This window comes from Phasianus colchicus, chromosome 5 (genome assembly GCF_987193195.1).
Source record: "Phasianus colchicus chromosome 5, bPhaCol1.hap1.1, whole genome shotgun sequence".
NCBI classification, from domain to species: Eukaryota; Metazoa; Chordata; class Aves; order Galliformes; family Phasianidae; genus Phasianus; species Phasianus colchicus.
This window is the reverse complement of record NC_143440.1, coordinates 7,717,164-7,736,709: the sequence shown is the minus strand read 5'-3', so window position 1 is coordinate 7,736,709 and position 19,546 is coordinate 7,717,164. Positions and strand designations below refer to the sequence as shown.

The following is a 19,546-nucleotide window of genomic DNA, read 5'->3' as shown; positions in this document are numbered from 1 at the left end:
TTTTCTTTGTTCTCTTTTTTCTCATCTTATGTGGAAGCCTGAGCACAGCTGCAGCTGGTTACCCAAGACCTTAGAGAGTAGGAGCTGCATTTTCTGACCGTGTGTAAGCCCTACAGTGTACTGGCAGAGCTCTGTGATACTGAATTGAAACAAGATTAAAATTTCTGAAAATTAACTTACTAAGTCTGAGGCATGCCTAGCACTGTAACCTCTGAATAACAAACACTACAAAATTTTAGAGAATAGTTTTATCTATGAATTAATCAATTGCCAGCTCTTGGGAACATCTAGACTTCAGAAGACTGTTGTTCAAACTGCAGGTTAGGATTTCTGTTTTTCAGCATTCACTAGCAATGAAATAAATGAGGAAAAACCTTCATTTCCAGAATCAGAGACCTCTGATTTGTGAGCCTGGACCTGAATATTATCAGAAGGCTATTAGACATGAGGAGAAGCAAAAGGCTCATCAGGTCTATGTAACTCAACTTAAGCGTATGTTTCATTTTTCTTTCAGGAAAGATCCAATAGGTCAAGGACTGACTTGTGGAGGTGTAAGAGAAAATGCCAGAAGAGAATTAATTCCAGTGTACCTTTGGAAGAGGCAATAGTAAAGGGCAAAAAACTGCTCCCATTTCAAAATCTAACATAACATCACTAACTCCCATTGGAGGAGCAGTTGGTTAGTTGGAGTGCAGAGTGCTCATGTAGAGGAACAACCCAGCAGCTGGGAAAAGGGACAGATTTGGGGGTTTGTGAAGTTTCTTTCCAGTCTGACTTCAATTTCTTGTTTTGTTTTTGTTTTCATTTTCAGGGGAGAGGAACAAAACACTATGGCCTGATTGTGGTTGGCCATTCCCTAGGGGCTGGCACAGCTGCCATCCTGTCCTTCCTCTTGCGTCCACAGTACCCATCACTGAAGTGCTTTGCTTATTCTCCCCCAGGTGGGCTGCTGAGGTAGGTGTTGGGTCAGGAGGTCTGGTGGCAGAGAGGGGGTGCGTAGCTGAAGTGGCATCAGATTCTGGTTGTGCTGTTCTGATGACCAGTAAAAGATAGTCTGTGCCCTGAGAAGCATGCAAGAAAAAGTGTAGTAGCAGTTGATGGGAGCTGAGGCTTGTGGGCAGCTTTTTTCTGTATTAGAATTTGAAGTTTAGGTTCTGATGGCAGCTGGCCACTCCCAAGTATTCAGATTTATGACTCTGTTGTGTGCTTCTGTAGTTCTGATTTAACTCTACATAGTGGGAAATGCAAGTTGGGTGGACAGGGTGAAATTTCATCCCTTATTGTCTGTGCAGTACCAGTGTGTTCTCTCCCCATCTTCTGCCAATAAGTGTCTGGAATGGGAGATGTTTGCAGGTGTCTGTATCAGATTTAGTTGTCAGGACTCCTTTTGCAACTGACAGAGAAATTGGCACTTGTAAACACCTGTGGATTAGAAGCTTCCTGTGGTGGTTACTGCATCATGTTCCAGGAGTGGCCAAGGGATTTTAATCATTCTGCTAATGAATCTGGACATTAGCATGCCTTGTTGTGATAATAGTACATAGTCGTTTGTGGCTGTAGAGACATTGCTTTGTAGAACTGTTTTCCTGAGAATCTCCATAGCTTTTTGCTTAGAGCTTATCCTCCCAAGATCCCCTGATAGAACATAGGCTAAGCTGTACCGCTTCAACTGATTCTGAGCTCAGGGTGCCTTGAGCACAAGGTTCAAGGTGCCTCTGACTGCCACACCTTTCTTGTGATTTGCATTGTGCCCATGATCATCTCTGGGAGAAAGGTGCTGGCCTCCATCAGTGGTGCTTGATTCATAAGTGAGGTCTCTAGAAGGCAGCTGGTTGCAGAACAAGGTCATAGGGTGGAAGCCTCAATTCCCTCTTGTCTTGGTGCTTAGGTTACTGCAGGAGGTGACTATCTTAGTTCTGTGATGTCTTTTTAGTGTCAGAGGCATGGAATACCTTCTTCCATAGTCTCCTGCCATTCCTAAAGGATAGGAGAAGTGTTAGGAGGTGCTGAGTGTAGAGTACTTCCTTATCCAAGCCTATTTGGAGCCATGTGCAGGTAAGGAAGAAGGAGTTGCTCTATTTGAGCTGCACCCTTACAGAGTAATGTTGCTTGGGGCATGAGATTGGTGTATCAGGATCATCTTAGTGTGCAAGTTCTAAGGACCTTGAGCAGCTTGCACTATGTTTTTTATGATGCAGGTTCATTGTTTAGTAACCTCTCAGACACCAGTGGCAAATTGGAATGAATTGCAGTTTGCTGCTAGTGAAACCCTGTTTGCTTCTTCTTGGTCCTGTTTCTCTTCCAGTGAGGATGCCATGGAATATTCAAAAGAGTTTGTGACTGCAGTCGTGCTTGGCAAAGATCTAGTGCCCAGGCAAGTTGAGAAGAGTCCGAATTCCTTGATGAGTATCTGCTGTTCTGTACCAGTCACCTATTTCCAGTCAGAAACACCCAGTTCATACCTGTCTTGTTTCCTCATTTACCTGTCCTTGTATGCTTCTCACTTGTCCTCCTAGTTACCTGTACCTTTTACCTGGACACCTATATTGGTGTTTTATATGCCTTTTTATAGGCATATCCCTCTCCATCTCTCAGTCATCTGTATGAAATAAAAAGCTGAAATCCAGCCTCTGTGATTATACTCATGGTAGTACCTGACATGCCAGTGCCATCTTCGTGATTGTCTGTGTTACCTCAGTCCTCTTCACTCTGCCCTGAGCTAGATGTACTCTCATCACATTTTATAGTGTTGCCTATCATCTCACATCTCTGAACCACTCCCCCATTCCTTGTCTTGACATTCCTCACTGCTTGTCATCTCCTGTGACACATTCTGCTGAACATGGCAATGGGCTAGGAGTCAAACACCCTGGGTTTTATTTTTAACTTCTGCCCCATTGTGTGACCTTAGACAATTTTTGTCTGTACGATATTAGGCATGTAGAGTTAGTGGAGGAAGAGTACTATGATGTTCTCTATATCAGAATCATAGAATGGCCTGGGTTGAAAAGGACCACTTTTCATCTAGTTTCAACCCCCCTGCTATGTGCAGGGTTGCCAACCACCAGACCAGGCTGCCCAGAGCCACATCCAGCCTGGCCTTGAATACATCCAGGGATGGGGCATCCACAGCCTCCTTGGGCAACCTGTTCCAGTGCCTTCTGTTAACCTGTAAAACAGAATCTTGTATATTCTATAATGTTTAATGTTGTCATATAGCTCTGTGCTATCTTTCTTGATTTATCTGTTCTGTGGCATCCTATACTTGAATTGTTTCTTGTCTCCTTGTTTTCTCTGATTGCCCCACCACCCTCATCTGTTCATTGACTTCTTGTATCTGTGTTTACTGCTCTGATTCTGTTATTGCATTTCATACTTGTTTGTTGTTACAGTGGCTTCCTCTCGTGTTTTACCCTGGTTACTGGTCCCAGGTGATGGCACAACTCACTTCTGAAGTGATCTGCGTTATTGTTGCATTCTTGTTTCTTTTGTAGCATAGTTTCTTACTGTTCTGCACTATATGTCTCTACTGTCCTGCTCCCTGTCTGCTGTTCCCTGCACAGCTGTTGTAAGCACATCTTCCTCTCTTCCCAGAATTGGTCTCTCTCAGCTGGAGGGATTTCGCAGGCAGCTTCTGGATGTTCTTCAGAGAAGTAACAAACCAAAGGTAAGAAATGAGGATGAGCAGATTCCTGAAGGCAAGTGTCTGAGCAGTGATGATAAAGTTTCAGTGTCACACAGCAATACTGCAGAATTCTCCTGACTCCCAGATCTCCTCAGATCCACCATCACTGTTGTTTAGGTAAACAGAGGGATGATGGAAGCAGCTGGAGAGGACAGGGCTGAGAGAAACACTCTGCTTGCAGGCTGGCTTGTAACTCTATGGAAATTCTGGCTCATGTGCTTGGAGTTCATCATCACATGTCTAAAAAAAAACCTGAAGTTTTCTCATCTGAGCTTGTTAGGAAGTCTGTATTGCAGCTATAGCTTTTCCTGGCCAGTAACAAGTGATTGGTATCAGGCTGGCAAGTGCAGCATCTGTCTGCTTGTAGGCACTGCTTTGTGCTCTCCAGGTGGTGCTGTTCTAGAGTAAGTGGCCTGTTAATGTTTTAGAGTTAAGAAACATGCAAAATTGTTCTTCCCTGGGATTCATTACCATTACAGTGAGGTGGAAAAAACATTAGATTTTAAAATTGTTTCTAAAATTCTAAGATGTTAGATAATATCTGTAGGGTAAAAAACTGAGCGGATGTTTTTTCTTGGTAGAATTCTGTATTGCTGTTGTTTTGGTAAACTTTTGATTTTTAGGTTTGGGTTTTTTTAGTGCATAAAGAAAAGCATAAAGGGAATTTTTGTTTGCTTGAGTACCTTTTGCTTCTTTCCATGCATTAAAAATTCAGATTATCTTTACCTTGTTTATCCTGGGAAGATGTCCCATTGGTGGACAAAGATATGCTTGCTCTAGATCCCTAACTCTGCAAAAACATCCACAACAAGATTTTGCCACTTTTAAGATTAAAATAAGGAAAGGAAGGAAGGCAGAGCAGGGTTATCTCTCCTAAGGTCTGCTATTCAAAAACAGCAGGGACACAAACTCTGTTTTATATTCCCCTCTTTTCTGGTGTCATGTATTCAGTTCAAGTAAACCTATCAACAGTATATTGTGAGACAGCTCTGCTTTTCTAATCTTTTTCTCTTCTCCATATTCTCCCACCTTTCTGTGGTGTCGGACAGTGGCGGATCATTGTGGGTGCTACCAAGTGCATACCCAAGTCAGAGCTTCCTGAAGAGACAGAAGAGAACTCAGTAACGAGCAACCGCCTCTGGACCCACCCCAGTGATCTGACCATTGCCCTGTCTGCCAGCACACCACTCTACCCACCTGGCCGCATCATCCATGTGGTGCACAATCATCCTGCAGAGCAATGCTGGTGAGTGGGCACAGTGCCCTTTTCCAACAGAAAATAAATTCCCAGGAGAGCAATCCATCTATGAAGGAAGTGGCTTTTTTCACTGCCTTACGGTGGCAGTGATTGCACTGTGAGGATAGAAAGATACTCATGTCACTGTGCAGTGCTTTAGAAGAATGTGTACCTAATATCTCCTCCTTCTGTTTTTCCTCCTGTTGTTTTTTTCTGTCTCTGTAACCTGCTGTTTTGCATGCCAAAACACTGGCTTGCTCTTCCATCCCCTGCTCCTTGTTTTCTCCTCTGGATCCCAACTCCTTTTTTTAGTTGCTGTGAGCAAGAGGATCCCACTTACTTTGCTATCTGGGGTGACAATAAGGCATTTAATGAAGTGATCATCTCACCAGCAATGTTGCACGAACACCTCCCATATGTGGTCATGGAAGGGCTCAACAAGGTAATACTGAGAATTGGGGTCTGAGGGTGGGGAAGTGTGATACAACGGACTGAGCTTGAATGCAAGGGAGGCCTGGGTTTGGGCAGGAAAAGTGTGGCATGGTGAGGTGAGCTGTAGGCACGATATCTACAAAGCCAAAACTCTGTGTGTATTGGAGAGCCAGGGATATTCTGGGTGGGATTTGGGCTTATTAATTCTCACTGCAAGAGCACTTCTGTGCCCCTATATGAGGTATTAATGTGAGGTTGGGTGGTGAGTGGTTCGTCCTCTCAAAGCTGGCTATTACAGCATGCAGTTCAGGTGAAATGTTGTGAGCTGTGACAGCACTGGATGTTCATGCGTGCAGCTGCACAGGGTAGTTCATAAGTGTTGCTGCAGCTCCTGTTAGTCTGTGGAGTGTCTGAATTTGTGTAGTGGTTGTGGAATGTGGAATGGGTCTCTGCCTCTAAATAATGATTTGTAGCCATGCGGCTCTACCATGAGTTTTAGCCAAGTCTGCTGTGCTGTTCTGGTCTAAAAGCTGTTCCTGACAGCATCTTTGGTAATCTCCCCTGTCCTGGGTTCCCAGTAGAACATCCTGACAGGGCAGACTGCCAAAATACGCTCATTTAATCCTTTATGTCAAGATCTTACTGTGTGCTTGTGGAAAGCATCAGTAAGAAACAGTGGCAAATCCAGCAGTTTGGAAGTTCTGAGCTGAGAAGAGTGAAACTGCTGTCTCCACTGAAGCACTGCTGTTCCTCTGCTTGCCTTGTATAGGTCTTAGAGAATTACAATAAGGGGAAAACAGCCTTACTTTCTGCAGCGAAAGTGATGGTGAGCCCTACAGAAGTGGATCTCACTCCAGAGTTGATCTTCCAGAGTCAGCCCTTGCCTAGTGGACCCTCTGTGCAGATTGGAACTGGAGCCCTAACAGTGGACAGGAGGAGCAGCAGTACAAAGTAAGAATACATCTTGGATTTCTTTGGAGGACTGTTGGCATTGGGTGTGGGACTGATCCTCTCTTGGGGCATTGTGATCAGTAGTGTAGATCCAAGGACTGCCTGTATGAGACTTCTAATTAATGTGACACAAGACATGATGAGTCCAGGAGAAAAAAAAAAAGATCCTTTGTGTTGCTCAAGAATCTGTGAGTACAGCAGGGTCAGGAGAACCTAGGAGCTGAAAATATGGAAGGTTCCTTTTCTTATCCAGACAAGTAGGCTTTTCCCTGGAAGCAGAAAAGCAAAGCTTGCAGTCTTGCAGCCAAACTCTGTGTGAATTATGTGGCCAAAGATAGCCCATGGCACTGATTCTCAAAAGCTGTGAAGCAGTGACAGCCATAAGCTTACAGCACATAGACAGACATGTGAAGTTACTTCATGTAAAATGACTTGCATAATTCTATAAACTGGAGAATCTGGGAATATGGATATAAGTGTTGGACAGGGTTACAGAACAAGTATAGAAGCAATGTAATGTGAGGAAAAAGCAGCTGGTGTCCTGTTTGGCTCTCAGGATGTTCACTCTGGTGGAAAGCAGGCAGAGGGAAAAGTCATGTCCTAAGTGCTGAAAGCATTCCTGTAGGGGGCATTTTTTTTTATTGTTCCTGTCCATTGGATACTGATATTGTTAGTCTGTCAAGGGCCAAAAGGTGAAGGTTCATCTAGGAGGTATACAAAGAATTGGTTTGGGTAAGACTTCCATCTTACAGAATACATAAACTGCTTTCTATCCAGGAAAAAATGACAGGGAGACTCCCTGGCTGATTTTCAGGTAGCAACTGAGGTTTTGCAGAAGAGCACAGATTTGTCTTTCTGGTTTCTTTCTGCCCACATTTTTTGTGTTTGAGACTTATTTCAAAATAGAACATGTGACTTCCACCACAGCATTGCATTATAGAAGGCAAACCTGCAGACCAAACAGGGGAGTGAGAAGATGAAAGAGAAGGTAGTTTGTACTTGAAGATGGTAGGCACAGTGAAAACAGAAAAACGTTGTAAGAGGCATTTCTACCACTTCTATAATCCAATAAAGCTTTTTTTCTTTTTTTGCAATACACACAACCTGTTGTTGTACAATTGATAATTTTATAAAGTGTTTGTATTTTTGTAGTTGATTCCTGTAAACATTCTTGTTCCCCCTCTTCCCCGCCTCCATAAGAAGGTGGAGGTACAGAATAAACTCAAGATAAGAAGATTTCCTTTGCAAGAGAAGGACTTCTAGAACAGAGATCTTGGGTAGAGACCCAACAAGAAGCTGTGTGCACCTGGGTGAGGTGCTTTGAGTGATGCATGGCTGAGCCTCTTTGAAGCAGCACAAGTGAAATGTAAATTAAAAAAAAAAAAAAAATGACAGCAAATGATAGAAAAATGTTAAGGCTTTTGTTGCAGAAAGAGTGGTCAGAGACAGCAAAGGAGAGCTGAGATAGGAGTGGAAGAGGAGGCAGCAGACAGTGCTTGTGATGAAGACAGACAGAAAGACAGAAAACAGTGTAGGTCAAACAGCAGGGACAGGAGTGATAGCTTCTGTCAGAGCAGACCCACTGCTTCCTTTAGAGGTGAGTGAAGGCAGAGTGGGAATCCTGAAGTACTGTTCTGAAAGGAATGGAGAGGAGGGCAGAGAGGTTTGTGGCAGTTGTTAGGGAAGGCAGAGTTCTAGCCAGGTTAACTCAAAGTCAGAGCTAGTTTACTGCCTCAGACTCTCTCCTGGGGTTTGTGAAACCTCTTCTCAGAACATTGCTGCTCCTGAAGATAAAAAACACATCTCCCACAGTTGTGCATTGCTCTGGTTAGATCAGCAACACGTGACCTCAGTGTGCATGAGGGACTCTGTGCCTCAGGTTTAGTTTCTGTGGCTGTTCTGGCAGCTTGTGGTTCTGAGGAGTGAAGCAGCCTCACGTTCTCTGTTTGTCATTGCAGGAGCAAGTCCCATTCTGAAATCAGCTTGGAGGGGTTTTATGAGACAAAGCCACTTTCTCCTGTGCAGAAAGACCCCGTGGAGCTGCTTCTCCTGGACACAAAGGAACGTCTGTCTGTGGAGCTGCAGGACCGCCGTGCCCCTCTCGCCACCATGGAGAGCCTCTCTGACAACGAATCCATCTACAGCTTCGATTCGAGGCGCTCCTCTGGTTTCCGGAGCATCCGAGGCTCCCCCAGCCTCCACGCTGTCATGGAGAAGGATGAGATGCACTGCTTTTATATAGACCCCGCTATCCCTGAGGAGAACCCCTCCCTCAGCTCTCGGACAGAGCTGCTGGCTGCTGATAGCCTCTCCAAGCACTCCCAGGAGACTCAGGCTCCCGACAACGCGCTCAACAGCGGTGGCACCACCCCTCAGCGGCGCTGCAGTGAGGAGGGGGCCAGCAGTGAGGGGGACCGTGTTTCCTTAGCCCCTCGTGAGGAGCTGTCCCTCCAGAATGGACGGCTCACCGATGTTCCCAGTCCGCAGGTGCTGGAATTTGCTGAGTTCATAGACAGCCTCTTTAATTTGGATAGCAAAAGCAGCTCTTTCCAGGACATCTACTGCATGATGGTATCAGATAGCTCCAGTGACTTTGCGGAGATGCCCAAGTCTGTTAGTGATCAGGAGATCCTGTTGAGAGCACAGTATGAACCCAACTTAGTCCCAAAGCCCCCGAGGTTGTTTGCAGGCTCAACAGATCCTTCGTCGGGCATCTCTGTCTCACCTTCCTTCCCCCTTAGTTCATCTGGAGAGCTCATGGACATCACTCCCACAGGCGTGAGCAGCCAGGAATGCCTGGCCACTGACAAAATCCGGACTTCCACCCCCACTGGGCATGTAACCAGCCCTGCCAAGCAGGAGGACCTCATGATTTCGGCCCTCTAGTGCAGGGTAAAGGGGTGCGGCTCTGAGAGCTGATCCCATAGGCTGAGTGCTGGGATAATACTCGGAGAGGAGGTGGTCGTCAGGCAGTTGGAATTGGTGGAGACAGCTGGAAACATTCCTTCTGGGGTGACACGGTGGTGGCACGCCGTCTGGAGGATGGATTGTGCTCGAGTACCATGCTTACTGCTGGGAGAAGAAGCATTGCCTCACAAGGCCTGCTACACTAAGAGGGTCTGAGTCACTAAAGGTAGATGCAAGTTCCCTACCTCAGCCTGTCTCGTTCCATGTAAGAGGCAGATTCCTTGCCCCAGGGCACCTGCTGAGTTTGGGAGTGAGATGCCCTGCTACGGGGAATGCTCAAGGGCAAAGGGGTAGAAGTTTGAGAGTTGGATAGACAGAAGCAAGGGGGGCAGGCCAGATTTCCCCCCCCCCCCTCCCTTGGTACCATTTCAGTGGTTTTGGAAATGAACGGATTGAGACTTTGGGCCCTGTTGCACTACCATGTCAGATCTGGCCCAAGATCCAATTCGTCACACTTCCATGGGGATTGCTTTCCTGGGACACTCTCCTCTTTTAAAGCCATTGGGGCTGTATTTTCCCCAAATGCAGTCTCCCCTTCCCTGGCCAGGTGCAGCAAGAATTGGGCTGGCACTGTGTTATCTCTCCCCTGAGTACTTCTGTGTTCAATGACCGCCAGGCTGCTCCTGAGAGGAACGGAAACTGCTCTGAAAAGCCCAAAGCCCTCTGCCATGTCTCTTCTTCACCAGAAAAAGTTCTCCTGGACATCACCGTCATCACTCGGTGGCCTGGACTGCTCTGAGCTGGCGATGCTTCTGCAGGACTGACAGCATTCTCATCTCAGAGCTGCATGGATGGATCAACTCAAAGATTCAAATGGCTCGTCTACACCCAGCGTTGCTTCCTAGGCACTCTAGAATCCCTTCCTGGACCCTGCCAGGTCCTCACGCTACCCTTATGCAGTCATCACAGATCAGTGCCAGCCACTGTCATTGGGAGTTCAGGGAAAAGATGAACTTTTACTAAGTATTGGAATCTCTTGTATGTTTACAAAGCTGCTGAGCTTTTGGAAGGTATTTATTAAGCAAACGGGGAGGCTCTCTCTAGGCAAAAAGTATATTCATTCTCTCCTCCCTGCGCCATTCCCTCTGGAGGCTGAGGGGAGAGAGGGTAAACAGGTATGCTCACAAGTCTCCTGCTTTAGAAGCAGGGTGGGATGATGGGAGACCGTTTGGCTCTGAGTCTGGGGGGAGCTGTGTCTCTTACCCATTCTCCCTGATGCGCAATGTGTTACAAAGCTCAACCAAGTCATTAGTGAAAGTACCTAAGCACTGCTGTGCAGAGCCTCAATGCCCAGAGGAGCCTGCTGGAGCTTATCCAAGTAGGGTATCTCCCTGGTTTGAAGCAGGAAAGAAATTACCAATCTAGAAAGTTAAACATACTGTGACCTTGTGCAATCCTTTAACTGACAGAACATTTTCAGCGGAGTTACCAATGCAGTCTCATTGGAGCTCTGTCCTCCCTCACTTGAAAAGAAATTCCTCTTTTAACTTCCTTCTAACACTAGGGATGTGACTTCCCCCTCCTTAGCTGTGGTATTACCAATGTAGGAAGATGCTGTGCTTCCCAGGAGCTTGGTTTGCAACAGTTCCTGGGCTCCCGTGTTCTCTTAGGCTCTGGCTGTGCTCACCAGCAGCCCTGGTCATGGCTCAGGGCTGTGCTGCCCTGGATGCAGCACAGAGAGCACAGTGGTATCAAATATTGTCACATCAGAGCAGGAGCACCTTATAGCTGCTGTGTGTTGATGTAAGTAACTTCAGGTGCACAGAAATTAACTGGACTTTGTCGGAGTGCTGATCTCCTGCTCAATTTCGTGTAGGATACTGTATCCCCCTGCTCTTTAAAAATTACAGGGCCCTTAGAAATGCAAGGCTTTTGTTCAAACAGGCAGTAAAATGTTGTCCCCATGCGTTAGATCCCAGAGGGGACCTTTTCTATACAGTCTTCATTTGGAGGGAAGAACCCCCTCTGAATTAGCTGTAATCTGTAAAAGATAAAAAAAACCCACTTTGTTCCAAGCAACAAGAAGTTGTTTGTTTTGTTAGTCCTTCAGAATAGAGAAGTGTTCCCTTTTGCTGGGAGGTGATGGTTCAGGAGCTGATACAGACAGCTGTGTAAGTGCCATCAGATCATCCACCATTGCAGACCACAGGGGAAGGCTGACTTGCTGCAGGTAGTCAAGAAGCACTACAAGGGTGATGTCCAGAAATACGCACATGGGTAGTTGTGAGGGAAAAGGGAGCTGAAGCATAGGGAGCCTGAGGCTAGCAGGCTAGCTCACCTCCTGATGCAGACTGCTGCCATGCACATACAGTGGGGGAAAGGACTTTGCTTCTGTCTTTAGTTGTTGGCAGAAAGTGGGTAGTAAAAACACTTAGCACTTCGGCAGAGCTTTATATCTGCAAAGCACTTTACAAACATGAAGGAAAGAATCACCTCTGTCCCTGGCAGCAAGACTGGTTGGAACTACTGGTCCTATCTGAGGGATGGTGAGGAGATGATGCAAGCTGAGAAAGGTGGATAACTTCCCTCTTAAAAACAAGTTGTTTCACTAGTGACCCGATGCTCAATGGCTCACAGTATTGCACTAGGAAGTCACTTCTGACCTGGATACCTCCCATATGTCCTGGAAAACAATCATGGTGTGACTGTTTCTTTCTCTGTGCCATTGGAACTGTGTCCTTAGGGAATGGGATGACCTTGCCCTGACCAGCTGTAGCAGGAAACAGCCTGGCATGCTGCATTTTTTTTGCTCTGTGCTCTGTGATTATTGGGCTTCTCTGAAAAGCCTGGAAATGCCTCATATTTGTGACCTGGCCTTGCTGTAGACCAAGTCAAGGTGCAAAAGAACCCTTCTGGTCAACGTTCTGAGTGTATCGCATTATGGGTGATTCCTCATTTTCCATTGCTCTGCTAACAAACAGATCTGTTCCCAGTCCTCACAAAAAGTCCTCACTGAGTAAATCCACATTCTTTGCATTATTCCTGCTTTCAATGTCTGAGTGTCTTCATTCTTATTACTTCCGTGCTGCAGGAACCTCTGGACAGGCTGCTCTCCTGTTCTGTCCTGGCAAAGCTGCAAACACATCCTAAATCTGTAGCTACATCACTCATTCATACTGCATGCTATTCTTGCTTTCTCTGCCCTCACTTCTGCTCTGACACATAGCTGTCTTTGGAAACTTGAAGCTGCTTCTGATTTCTTAATCTCTCAGCTTCTGGTTCCTGCCCTTAAGCTTTGTGCCTTTTGGAGTTTGTGCGTTGCATTGATATTTCAGTGGGATGTCCCACTGTGTGTGGAGGCAGCACTGAGAGAACAGTTTGTAGTGCAATAGCACATCTTTAAATCTTCTGTCAGGTTTGCTGGTACAGGTGTGAAGCTAAGACCACCAATGTCCAGCATTGGAACATCCCCTGCCCCTGTCCTGAAGGTGTTCACAGGATGCAAGGTATTTGCCATCTGGTTTTACAGCCACAGGCTGCCCTCCAACTCATGGAAGCGAGTTGAAGGAGGCCCCTTTGATAATAATATAGTGAGTTTTGATAATCAAGCCTTTTGCTTGGTGCTGGCTGGCTGAATTTGGAGGCTCTTCTGCATGAATAGCAATTGCTCTTATTGTTTCAATCACAACAGTACCAACAATGCAGGATCCTTCTGTGCGAGTATGCAGAAGTGCTAAATGGAAAGGCAGCTCTTCCCCAGAGCCTCACATTATCCCCTCTCCTCCACAGAGCTTTGCGTGCATTTTCTCTTAGAACGGATGTTCCCTCATCTCTGTGCTCCCTATTCCTGTTGCCAGGAGCTACCTCATTTCTTGGTTACACCATCTCAGGATGATGGGGTGTCTTAGTGCACATCCTTGGTAGCACTACCTAAAAAGCTGTCCTTGCAGATCTTGTGACGACCCAAAACACAGGTGAATGGGATTCCTGATGCTGTGCATCGTCCCTAGATTCTTGTCTTGCTGCACTTCTGTGGCAGATAAAGCTATCAAGAAAGGTCAAAGTACTTTTGACACCAAGAGGCTCGGCATCTGTGGCTTTTGCTTACCTGGTTTTTGATCAATATTTTCAGTGTTCATTCATAATTTCTGCAATCAAACCACACAGGAGTTCTTTGAGATGTTTTGCTCGCTCAGAGGACTGAGGTGGCAAAGCTGGTTGTGAGCATAGACGTATAAATCCAGTGATCCCTGTTTATGTGCTTTTAGGATGTTAGCTGAAGATCCCAAGCAGGAGCAGGACTGAAGTGCTGCTGTCAGTGGACGAGGGCACCTGGAGGGGAAGAGCACTGAGGGTATGTGTTCCTTGGGGAGTGTGTGCTCCTTGGAGATTATCCTGCTGTGGGAATCTCTCTTGGCACACAGTCTCCAGCAGAGGAAACAGAACACAGCTGTTCTGTGTGAAGCCCACTGAACTGGATGAATATGGTACTACTTGGGTTATTTTACTTTACCAGGTGTCTTTTTGATTTGTCGCTGCTCTAGGTTCAGTGATCTTAGTCTTAATGTGCTTTAAAGCTTCTCCTTGTTTTTGATTACTACTGCTTCCCTCTTTTAATCCTTGCTGCAGCCTGTTTTCAGGCTGGCTGATGAGGTCTGTTGATTTGTAAAATACTTCTTTTTCATATATTCTTCATGCACTTACCTGCTATTAATTGCTGCCAAATTGTGCGTGCCAGTATGTTTAGAGCTTTCCTTTCACAGCTGTTTCCCTATGGGGATAAGGCAGCTCAGTCTTAACCAGCCCAAAATCCACATTTTTTTGTCCTTTGTCGTTGTATTGGCACCCTGCTGCTTGCCCCTTTCCTAGTATCCAAACAGGATGCACATTACCCTTGTCTATGCAAACAGTGCCTGGGTTCCTCTATGCATTTCACAACTGAATAAATGGGTGTCTAGGTATAGAGAAACTTGTTGGGGTGTCTTTATCTACTGAGTTTATCCAGTGAACTACAAGCTCCTGCTTGCTTCTGTTGGATGTCACGTGCACACATAAGTGCTGCATACATTCACCAGTTCTGGCCATATCAAAATCTCCCAAGGACGTTTAAGATCACTTCTAGCCCCAACAAGCCTATCAGCTTTGCCATTTGCTTAATTATAGGATGATATAATTGGGTTGAAAGGGATCTTAAAGAACATCTAGTTCCAACCCTCTTGGTGAGGGAGCTTAAAAGCTCCCTTCTGTAGCATTACACTTCTTTCTGCTCAGACAGTTGAAGTCTGAGATCCCCTCCATGCTATCACTTATTTCTGATCCCTTTTTCAGTTCACCCCACCAAATATGAATTTTTGCTGAGCTGTTTTTTAATTATTCTGCTGTCAGCAGATACCACGGAACTCCTCTGCGCTTTAGGAAGCCCAGAGATGAATTGTGATCCTCTTTCTAGTTGGAAAAGCTTAGGGTAGGTAAATTTTTGTTGGCCGAATTCATCCTTGGTATTTCCAGAGAAGTAATACGTTAAAGAGGTACAAAGAGGTGGAAGGAAAATGGGTAGAATAGCTGACACTTTGAACCTAAAAGTTCATGTTTAGAAGAGAGATTTACTTCTTGGCAGGTCAGTTTCAGAGCTGGATTTAGGCGAGAAGTGCATCTCTTGTGCCAAAGCTCCCCCTCATGGTGTTGCTGCATTGAGGAGTCTGTGCTCCATGTGGAAGGGGAAGTGTGAGAGGTGCATGAATCAAGTTGTGCCAGTGCTCAAGTGATGTCCTTTCCCCCTTGCTTGCTCGTTAGTGAGCAGTTTTCCCCCACCCAGGGGCAGTCAGTGCCCATGGGAGGCTGCAGTTCCAGCTCAGAGTAGGGCCTTTGCTGCCCAGGTTTGTGAGTTTTACACCTGGAAGGGGGGCAGAACCCAAACCTATTTAAGATGTTGTTAGAATGGAGAACTGTTTGACAGAGAAGGTTGATAGCCTGCAGTCTGTTCTGCAGAGCAGCAGTGCTGCTGACTTGCTTGCGTGGCTGCCAAACTTCTACTCTTTTCTTCACCATCTTCCCACTGTATCTGTGCCCAGCACTTCCCTGAGAGCTGTTGCACTCTTCGTGTAGCATGGGAGGATGCTGCCAGCCTCAGCTTTGCCTGCTGCAGGCATTGCACATTGGATATGTGAAACAGTTGAGGAGCAGTTTCTTGTAATTCGTAGCACTGTGCACTCCTGAAAAGCACGAGGAAACGTACACTGCTGTCTACAAGCACTTAGCTATCTCCATTGTTGATTGTGCTTGTTTTCTTGAATCCATGACTTTTGTGCCTTTTGTTTTCCATTGGCTTGATGTCCAGCTTGGGATGAGGCATCTGTCAGCTTCCTCTTCTATGGTGGTTTCTTCTCTGGCTGTATGAATGGAGATGTGGCATGGCCAAGGACTGTGCTACAGGTACCCCCTCTCTCTGGATTTGCCACGCTTTCCATTGTCCCCTGCACCCTCACATTGTCTCCAGGTGCTAACAGCAAAGCCTGACAAAGAGTGTTTTCTTTTCCCCACACTGCCCTTAACCTGTGGCTCCTCAGTTCTGGATCCTCCTCTTGGGCAAAACAAGTGTCTTCTGTGCAGTAGGAGGGGAAGGTTTCTCAGCATTTCTTTCCTTTGGTTTATGTGACCTCAAGTGTGTTTGGAAGTTCCTCTTAGCTCTATTCATGGGTAAATGTCCTCTGCTCAAGATCTGACTCTGTTTTTGCAAGGACTGATGCTGACAGGGAAATAACACATTCTGAGCTGCCCTGTGCAGTTCTGATTTTACTGGCGTTCCCAGGCTGGTTCTGGAACAGCCATCTCCCAAAGGTAAGTGCTCTCTCTTTGGAGATTTGGGCATTTTTGCAGCTCTCATTGCTTTGTATGAGTCCCGACCTCATCACCTCATTCTATGCTTTGTTTTTCATTTATCGAAGCTCAGCACCCACCCAGCACATCCATAGGATGAAGGGACCTTTATCTGGCTCCTTATTCCTGCAAAACCATTAAACACAGCAGCACAGAAACAAGCATCTTTCTTTTTTGAAATGGGGATCCTACTGCCTTGCTTTCCATCCCTTTGTGCAGTTCTGATGGCTCAGAGTCGGAGGTACCTGGTGCACGTGGCAGTAGCAAAGCAAGGTATATTTACTAACTTACTGCCACACACATTTCTAGGGTTTTCTCTCCTTTATCAGCATCCCCATAGTGCTCACTGGCCCCTGTCTGCTGGCCCAGGGGCAGCTGCTGAACCTGCAGCTTCCTGGCTTTTCCTCCACAAACACTGCAGCGGATGGCGGAGGTGATGTCCAGATAACAGTCTCAAGCTCGTTCCTGTCTCAGTGATAAACTTTCTCACTCATGTCAGCACAGGCATTACGCCTGCACTCACGGGACACTACGAGAGGAGCTCTTTCCCCTTAAGCCCCCATCTGTTAGCTCAGTTGTTGCTGCACTGTCGTGCTACGATGGCCACTTCTTACACCTCTGCTCTATTGCAGAGCCAGCTTAACCAGAGGAGCTGTGGGAAGCTATTTCCCTTCTCCCTGTGCTCTTCAGTACCAGCTGTGTTGCTGCAGTCCAGCTGCAGTCCAGCTGCATGGCCTGTTTGTTGGTGGGGGGGTTCCACGCAGCGCTGGCAGATGGTGACTTCTTTGCCTCCCCCTCCTCTCAATGTCAGCAGACACCAATGCCTCTATGGAAAAATCCCTTCTGTCACCTGTGTCACACCCTGTGCTGGGGCAGCTCAGACTAGGGTGGCTGTGAGTTTGCTCTTTGATCCCAGTTGCCTCTTTCGAGGTAATGCCTTTTGTGCTTATGTGTAGAACAGCCCTTCTAGGGAGCTTTCTGCAGGACTCGGGGCACTTCTGTATGCAGTCAGGGGGGAAAACAGCACAGGATCCTGTGTTCCCATGCTCAGCTGAGAGATCACTGTCCCAGCAATGCTGCCCTCCGGATCCCTGCTCCGAGCTGCCCCAGCATGAAGACTACAAGGAAACTAAAGCACTCTTCATGTGCCATTCTCACTTGACTTTTTTTGTACGTATGTATGAAAGTTCTAAACTAATACTGCTGTAAAGAAAGATACAGATTAATATAGCATATTATATAAAGATATATGTATATAATTTTTTTCCCTATATTGTATGGCACTGTATAAAATGAATGTCGAAGCATGACTGGTGTATGTGACTGTTCCCAAGCCTGACCTGGGGAATGACAGCTGTGATTTGCCTGAAGTTTTGTCCCAAAGGGTTGTGCATGAGTTTGGAAGCCTGCACTGTGCTCTCTCATTGCAGTGGGTCGTGCTGTGAGATGCTGCATCGCTGTGGCTGCCTGGGGAACAGTTCCAGAGTTGGTCTCCTTGCCAGCTCTGCCCCTTCTGGATCTCAGCCTTCAGTGCAATGGGAGAAACATCCCTGCAGAGCAAAGGACACGGCTTTGTGTGGGTTTGTCAGGCAGGATATGAATGCCTGGTGCTGTTTATGGATGAATAATGCCATAATCATCAATATTCTGGATGGAGGAAAGCAATAGAGGAGGAAGGAGAAATAAGGGAAGCTGGGGGAGCAGGGTCAGGAGAGGAGCAGGAGCTTTCTGAGCAGCCATTAGGAATGCAGGCTGGAAAAGGAACGTCTGGAAGAAAATAATGCTATTAATCACTGCACAGAATAGTTTTTGGGGTTGTACCTGAAGAGACTGAGTACTGTCAGGGAGTTAAGAGCTCAGGGGTGGCTGAACTACTGAGTTCCTATAAAAATGCCCATAAAAAGTGCTGGTATGTTTAAATGCCTGCCTGATGCTTTGGTTTGGCTTTGTTTTGTTTTCCTACCCATAACTATCAGCTAGTCTCATAAAAAGATATTACTTCTATAAACACTTCCTCTCTCAGAGAGAGAAAACCATTAAGCTCTGGATCCTACCCTTGTGTAAACACAAAATAATCCATGCTGTGGAGGGACTGTTCCAATACAGTTGCTAAGGAGAAAGCTTATGAATGTGAACACAGCAGGCACTGTGGATGTTGCTTTGAGACCTGTTTCACTGTTGAAAGCCCAAGCAGGGATGGAGCTGCTATTCCCAAGACGACTCTGTGGCTATTATGGTGGCTATAGGAGGGATTTAGCAAGGAAAGTTTTTCAGCTCGTTGGCCATAAAGTGCCACAGCAGAGGGTGCTGTGCTTGTGCTGGCAGTGCTGTGGGCACCCTCAGGGCTGGAGTAGTGCTGCCTGCCTGCTCCTAGGGCTCGCTGCACAGCTGGCCATACAAACAGCTATGCTGCTGGAAGATCTCGAGCTCCGTTGGGTGCAGCTTGAGATGTGAGTGCAGCAGGAGCTCCTTTCCAGCCTACCCAATAAGCTTCTTGTGCTTCTGCTCATGGCCGTTCTGAACCCAGCACTGCTGGCTCCAGTGCTGCTGGCTGCAGCCACGAAAGCTCCCCCAGAATGCGTGTCCCTCACTGGCGACCTTCCTTTATCCTTTTAATCAATGGTGGTGTTCTCTCCATCTTGGGAACAAACCTCTCGTAGTTAATGGATAACCAGGGAGAGATTTATCAGCATCGTTCTCTTGCCAAGAGGAGATAACCGAGCGAGCCCGCAGTGGTCCGCTTCCGCCTGCAGCAGCTGCCTTGGGTGTGGATGGGGCATCCAAGAAGGGTGAGCCCGCATCCTCCACTGCCTCCCTGCCTGCTGTCTGATACTGGAGGAGGCACACAGCCTCAGCGCGGGGCTCTCAGAATAGCGAGGCTCCTTGAGGATGGACCTTGCTTGATCCACCTGCACTGCCTTTGTGGTGTGCTGGTCCCACGCCTGGAAGAGCGGGGCGCCTGTGGGATGCATTCCTGTATGGCTGGCCACTGTTGCTGAAATAAGCCAAGTAGGTCTCCTGCAGCTGCGTGTTTATGTGGGACATCTTGCCCCCAAAGCGTTGGTACTGTGGTTGTCTTTCCACTTGGTTTTGTGACGCTTCTTGGAATTGAGGCTCTTCACCAAGCATTTCTTCCATCCTTCGAGCCCCTTGGAGCCCCACTTTGTCTAGAAACTGGCAGGAGTTGCATAAAGCGTGAGTGAGAGGCAGCCCAAGCAAGCTGAGTTTTGTTCAGGTGGCTGCAACGCTTCCATTCTGAAATGCCTTCGTTTGGCACAGCTGGCAGGAGGATCCCAGAAAAACCATGCTTGCTGAGGGAGGAAAAACTGCAGCAGTGTTTATTGGGCAGCCTGGGGACCCACAAAGAGGAGAGCATGCAGTATCTGCAGGAAGATGAGGCTGTTCCCAGCAGGCAGGCAGGCAGGCAGGGAGCAATCTAGGACGTACCTTACACATCT

General features: G+C 46.8%; 1 protein-coding gene across 11 annotated transcripts in view; it reads left to right on the top strand.

Moving 5' to 3' along the window:
• Window positions 1-18,185, top strand: part of DAGLA (diacylglycerol lipase alpha) — a 63,543-nt gene extending 45,358 nt beyond the window's left edge. For 8 of the 11 annotated variants that reach the window (XM_090140314.1, XM_090140315.1, XM_090140312.1 and 5 more), the window contains 7 exons: window positions 812-954; window positions 2,306-2,374; window positions 3,595-3,667; window positions 4,735-4,931; window positions 5,235-5,364; window positions 6,124-6,305; window positions 8,264-18,183. In XM_090140314.1, the coding sequence (XP_089996440.1) occupies window positions 812-954; window positions 2,306-2,374; window positions 3,595-3,667; window positions 4,735-4,931; window positions 5,235-5,364; window positions 6,124-6,305; window positions 8,264-9,191 (1,722 nt within the window). In that variant the 3' untranslated portion in view covers window positions 9,192-18,183. Of the gene's footprint in view, window positions 1-811; window positions 955-2,305; window positions 2,375-3,594; window positions 3,668-4,734; window positions 4,932-5,234; window positions 5,365-6,123; window positions 6,306-8,263 lie in introns of all 11 variants that reach the window. The other 3 variants (XR_016466646.1, XM_090140319.1, XM_090140318.1) reach the window with 3 other exon arrangements.
• The last annotated feature ends 1,361 nt before the right edge of the window (window positions 18,186-19,546 follow it).